The sequence below is a fragment of the Gossypium raimondii genome, chromosome 8 (assembly GCF_025698545.1).
Source record: "Gossypium raimondii isolate GPD5lz chromosome 8, ASM2569854v1, whole genome shotgun sequence".
Classification (NCBI taxonomy): Eukaryota; Viridiplantae; Streptophyta; class Magnoliopsida; order Malvales; family Malvaceae; genus Gossypium; species Gossypium raimondii.
Window position 1 is genome coordinate 2,871,278 of NC_068572.1, and position 6,469 is coordinate 2,877,746.

The 6,469-nt window shown below is 29.5% G+C and overlaps 1 protein-coding gene across 1 annotated transcript; it reads right to left on the reverse strand.

Annotated features, from left to right (window-relative positions):
* Positions 1 to 1,753: 1,753 nt before the first annotated feature.
* On the reverse strand, positions 1,754 to 6,074 carry LOC105790270 (uncharacterized). Its single transcript, XM_052634464.1, has 9 exons — positions 6,059 to 6,074; positions 4,840 to 5,107; positions 4,661 to 4,745; positions 4,492 to 4,544; positions 4,358 to 4,403; positions 4,178 to 4,255; positions 3,682 to 3,798; positions 2,493 to 2,572; positions 1,754 to 2,259 (listed from the first exon to the last, which is right to left on the reverse strand). Exons 1-9 carry the CDS (start codon positions 6,072 to 6,074, stop codon positions 2,130 to 2,132), a joined length of 873 nt encoding a protein of 290 aa, XP_052490424.1. The 3' UTR covers positions 1,754 to 2,129.
* Between the last annotated feature and the right edge of the window lie 395 nt (positions 6,075 to 6,469).

Genomic DNA, 6,469 nt, shown 5'->3' on the forward strand with positions numbered 1-6,469 from the left:
TTCTCAAGTTATATTTTGATTTTAGTAAATTCATATAAGAACATTTTATTATTAAGAATTTTATGAAATTATATATCATTATTAAATTATATTTAATATTAATTATTTTAAATTGTATAAATTCATATAAGAAAATTTATTATCAAGAATTTTATGAAATTATATATCATTATTAAATTATATTTAATATTAATTATTTTAAATTGTATAAATTCATATAAGAAAATTTATTATCAAGAATTTTATGAAATTATATATCATTATTAAATTATATTTAATATTAATTATTTTAAATTATATAAATTCATATAAGAAAATTTATTATCAAGAAATTTATGAAATTATATATTATTATTAAATTATATTTAATAATAATTATTTTAAATTATACAAATTCATATAAGAAAATTTATTAGTTTTAATTATTTTAAATTTTATTAAACCATATATTTTAATTAAAATATATTTAATATTAATTATTTCAAATTATATTTTATAGTATCATATATTATGATTTTAGTAAATTCATATAAGAATATTGATTATTAAGAATTTTATTAAATTATATATTTTAATTAAAATATATTTAATAATAATTATGTTAAATTATCTTTTATAGTATCATATATTATGATTTGAGTAAATTCATATAAGAATATTAATTATTAAGAATTTTATTAAATTATATATATTTAATTATAATATATTTAACAATAATTATGTTTAAATATGATTAAATTATTTATTATTGATATTAATAATCTTATTAAAATTTAAATAACAATAACAATAATCATTTACCCAAACAAATTTATGCTAAGGGTATTCTAGTCATTTTAGTTTTTTCCTTATGCTATTACACCTCTATTTCATTCAACCAAACACAAGAATACTATTACGCCTCTATTCCATTACATTCAACCAAACAATTGATTTGCTATTACGCCTCTATTCCATTACACCTCTATTCCATTACGCCTCTATTCCAATACAGCGAACCAAACGTGCTGTTAGATCGGTAGGATTTAAAGCTTAGGTTTTTTTGGGATCGAATACATAATATAGTCTATTTGAGTTAGGATAATTTTGAGTTAAGATAGTTTCGAGTTCATGTAAATTCAATTTTGCTTTCTAGACTTTTTGAATTTCGAGTTCAAATCAAAATTGACAATTTTATTGATCTAATTATGTCTAAAACTTTTGAAATTTAATCTTTCTGCTTCGAATTCTAAGAATTTAGTCCTTTTTCTTGTCTGATTTAAAATTAAAGTCTATTTATAACATTATTAATTAGCTTCAATTAGATTTGGACATGTGTTATAAATTGGATTTTAAAAATCGAAACTTTGAATTTTAAAATAAAATAACATTATTAATTTCAAAGATTAAATTTCAAATGTAAAATAACATGAAGATTAGATGCATAATTAGACTAAAATGATTTTAACATAGAACTTCTAATACTCATTATCATGAAAATGTACTTTTTTTGACTGTTTAAAATTTAAAACATATATATATATAAACAACTTTAATATGATAAAATTATTACGTTGTTTGACATGAGAATTAAGATCGTACTGCACCTCGATTATATGTAAAAATACCCTTATTATATTATTATTTAGCTTATAATTTATTAAATTATTATATTATACCATAACACCAAACATCAAACTTAGTCAAGTAGTTTATTAGAAGCATAGATAATGCTTATTTTATCAAAATTTGTCCTACCAACATAAGCAAAACCTATATAATGATATCACTATAAAATTTAGTTAATTAAAGTAATTATTTATTCATACTAATAAAAACCAAGGTAATTAGTAGTAACTAAACCAACAGGGTGTGGTTTTTAACCATCCACCCTTCCCTTGATATTGAGAACCTATTCCAAAGCCAATAATACCACACCATTAACAAATCAATATGAAGCTCTAAACCCAAACTATAACACTCACACTTTAACATAAAAACTTGGGTCACTGCCTTTACACTCTAGTAGTTCCTACTCTATTATTAAAAAAAAAAAAACCTACCATATATATAAAATAAACTCATCATATCAGGAATTCAGGAGGCCCCTGTATGTCATTGCTTTCTTCGGATGCTTGCTAATCGTCCCATCAGTTCCCTAAGGCTGCAGCTGCAGCAGCAGCAGCAGCATCACTTCGGAACTGTTCTACAAGGGGAGGTAGCAGAAGTGCAAGCCTTGTTTTGTATCTCACGATTCGTTTCAAACGTTCTTGTCGTAACCTATGACAAAAACAACAATCATTGGTCGTATACACAGTCATCTTAGGCGTTCTGTGTTGAAATTCGAAAAGATACTATTTGAGGATAAATGAGAAACAAAGTGAAAAACATTGGAAAAAATGAATTAAAAGATTAATGTTTCAATTTCTCAGACACCAGCATAAAATGACTACAGCAGCTAAATTTCATGAGAAATTCACCAAATTGCAAATAATGAATTAAAAGAAACTTACCTTGATCTAACCTTTTTAGCCCGATTAATATGCCTTTTCAACAGATCTTCTGTTGACAAATTCTCAACTGATTGCTCGTCCTAAAATCAGGAAACAGGAATCAGCTCAGTCTAAGAAAGGAAAAAAAACAAATATGAAATTGCTTATTCTGGTTTTAAGAACTACTGCAAGAATGCCAACGAACATGCAACTGCCCTTATTATCAGAAATAAGCAGATGACCCAGGAGCTAATCAAGGATTAACGGTAACAGCAACACTAAGTGCATATGATTATGATATGCAACCAGCCAGATAAATTTGGATATAGACCAAAAGACAAACAAAAACTAAAATAAGAAGAGAACAGTATCCCAAACATCTTAGATGTAAAAGGCTCATCTCGTGTAAGAAAAATACTCGGGAGGGAGGGGGGAGAGAGGGAGAGAGAGAGAGAGAGAGAGGAGGCTGCAGTTTATAAACATCATACACTAGTGGCAGTGGGACGCTAATTTTTTTATAAGAAGAGTCGAGAAAACTGTGATGTTGACATGAGAGATTGATTCAATCTAATGAATATTTTGCGTACATCCTTAGAAGATTCTCACATAGATAAGAAAATTTAACCCGGACCCAAGAAGCTAGATAACTTTATAATCTTCACAATTCATTTTAATTATTAATTATATGGGCTGACGCTCATGTCTAAGATGTTAACCGTGACCACAAATTGAGTTATTACACAGATACAGTCATGCTGGAGTCATGTAATGCAAGCAGTGAATTGGAAATTTAGCAGTTTTGCATAAAGACAGCTGTTCTCAAAAGCATTTCAGCTCATATACCTGCATGTGCATTTGGCATTCCTATACTTTTCAGCTGAATGCTCTTAGACTAGTTATCATTGCACCAGGTACTATTAGAATCTCTCTCTCACACACATACATACACAACTCTTAAACTCTTCCTCAAATCATTTCATGACTTGCATTTTTGTATAGAGGCAGCTGTTGAAATGTGACACTAACTCCTATATTTGTCATGCACACCCACCTTACAACTTCACAAATCTTACTTGCATCATTTTATGACTTGCTTTAATTATTGTTTTGTGATTATGGCTAAAAAGATTACTAATAACTTGAGAAACATATGAAAAGTGAAAGAAAAAAAAAAGTCACCATTATAACAAAACCATCAAAGGGAACTAACCTCCTTTTTATCCTCCTCTACTTGTTCTTCTCTATCTTCTGCTTCCTTTGGCAAACTACCCGTAACCGGTATAGGTAAAGGTTGTGGAAGAGACTTGAAAATATCTCCATATTGGGGCTGCCATATAATTAACATTACTAGGCGCAATAGAATGAATGAAACCAAGAAGCAACTAGGTCTGACAATGGAACTCCTACTCAGCCACATAAAAGAGGGTGGGGGGGGGGGGGAATTGCATACAATTGAATCTTATTTTCATTGTTGGGTTCATGAGAATTCAATTGTCCCAGTACTTAAAAGTTGAACCATCACTACATAAATACCTGTAAAAAAAATAAACCACTACTACATGCCTAAAACTTGCTCAGTTGACATGCTTATTAAAGATAAATATGTTCTTGTAGGAAATTACTGTTCTGGGCAAAGTGAGTCGTTCATATGCTCCATGGAAGCTAAACTTTAAATGAATTACCAGGAAAAAAAAGGGGGGACAAACCTGAGGTTCGTCTGGGAACCCATTTCTCAACCATGAACGGCAAAGAGAATAAATCGAAGCCCCGTCAGATATTCTGACCTGCAAGAAAAGGTGATCAAAGGCAATTAGCGTAGAAACATAGTGAAATGAAAATGCAATGACTGAACCAGAATATAAGGGCAATGCGATGTGAAAGCTTACCTTTCGGTCCCTAACATTGACAAGAGAATCATCTTTGGTTCTCTCCCTGGGCAAAGCAGAGTAAAGAAGTTAGAATTGGCTTTAAGGTTGAAACGAGATATGCAATTTATTCTTAAAGATGAGAGATACACTACCTAACACCTTTATATCCTTTAGTTTCAGCATGTGAAAATGGCGATGAAGCAACCTAAATAATATAAAAAATAAAAAAAAGTTGAATTTGGAATAAATAGCACATCAAGTGGAGATTGAAATTTGAAAACCCAAAACGGTAAACGTCTGAAAAAAAGAGAAATAACGAACCTTGGGATGGAGAGAAGGGGGGAGGCCTTTAAGAGGAGGATGGAAGTGAGTAGGATAGGGAAGTGGTGGCGGTGGAGGCGGCGGCCTGGGGTTGCCAAAGGGATGAGAATGAGAATGAGGATGAGGATGATAAGGAAGGATAGGGCGACAAGAGTGGTTTGTTGAAAGGAAACCCCTACCGGAGGACGCTACTGGGTACACCACCGCCGCTGTTGGCGGGCATTGCTGTTCGTGATATGATGTTGTAATCGTTGTTGCTGTAGCCGTTGTCGGTGGGCATGGCCCTCTCATAGTCATAGTCACTCCTACCCCTCCTGCTGCGACTACCACCGCCGTAGCCGCCGCGTTCGCTCCGCTGCTTGATCCCCGAATTGCGGTCGTCGGACTCGAACTTGTGTTTGACATCTTCTTCAACCTTACGCGCCCTAAAATTTTCAATTCGAAAACCTAAAATTTAGAAGCGGGTGTTATTAAATTCTAGTAGCTGTTTTTGTTTTGTTGATAAATTAATATTTAGTCCTTGAATTTAATTTTTTTCCATCTTTATCCCTAAACTTTTTTGTCGACATTATATTCAAAACTTAGTAGTTTTTTTTCTCAATTTGATCCTTAAACTTGGTTTTCTTAATGACGAAAATCTTCAATAATGATATGGCATAATATCATAGTGACACCTCATCATATTTTGATCAAAATTAAAAAAAATGTCAAATTCCAAAATCAATATATACAAAAAAAATTAGAATCCAAGCTTATCTCTTTTCTAGTATTTAATAAATATTAATATTGTTTCTCGGCTTTTATTTTGAAAAAAAAATAGAAGGATTACATCACATGAAAATTATTATTCATATTCAAAACGAAGCTAGAATTCTCATTTTAGAGGAACAGCATATATATAATAGGAGTGAAGTTAAAATTACGACAATATCAAAATATATGTCAATTATATATAATGATTTAAATAAAAAAATATTTGTCTAATTTGTTTTTTAATTTGAATATTTTTAATTTAAAAATACTTTGTTTGATTTAAAAATATATATATGTCAATTTAAAGATTGAGCTAAGCAACAAAAAGTTTTGCTATTTGATATAAAAACTTATAATATTTTTAAATTTTAAATATTATAAATTATGTTTGTGATTACTAATTTAGAATATTCTATCATTATTAAAGTTTCAATTTCTAAAGAAATATAATATAATTAATTATTGAAATTTTCATTTTCGAACAAATTAAAATTTCAGCTTCCAAAAAATTGCTTTTAGACTTCTTTTTTTTTTCTTTTTTGGGAGAATCACTTTTTCTCTCAAAAAGTAATTTACTTAGGAATATTTTTATTCAAAAATGTTATTTGTTACAAAAGTGCTTCTTAGAAACAATACTAAACACACCTAACTCTGGTACCATAACTAACTAACAGAAGTTATAAGCAACTGCTTAACAGATTATCTGACCAGCTAACAGTTAACAACCACTAATAGTCTAATAAGTAAGGGTGTTCAAACTTCAGTTAAAACTGAATTAACTGATTGAACTGATCTAATTCAGTTAATTGGTCGGTGGTTGAACTTAGTTCGATCGGAGGTCGGTTAATGATTTTTTGAAATTTCAATTATCGGTTAATTCGGTTCGAAATCAAGTAACTAACCGAATTAATTGAACTTATGTAGTGCTTTTAATTATTTAGTATTTCAAGACTTGAAATTTCAGTTAATTCGGTTAACTTTCAAGATAGATGAGCATTATCAATGTATTTTTTTTATATGTTTTATACTTGTTTTAACCAAAAGACAATAACATCT

Bases quoted from the DNA above. Each gene is read 5' to 3' on its own strand.
- LOC105790270 (XM_052634464.1), bottom strand. The intron at 4,256-4,357 runs GTAAGCTTTCAC...CTTTTCTTGCAG, and splicing joins TCAATGTTAGGGACCGAAAG to GTCAGAATATCTGACGGGGC. The intron at 3,799-4,177 runs GTTTGTCCCCCC...ATTATATGGCAG, and splicing joins GGTTCCCAGACGAACCTCAG to CCCCAATATGGAGATATTTT.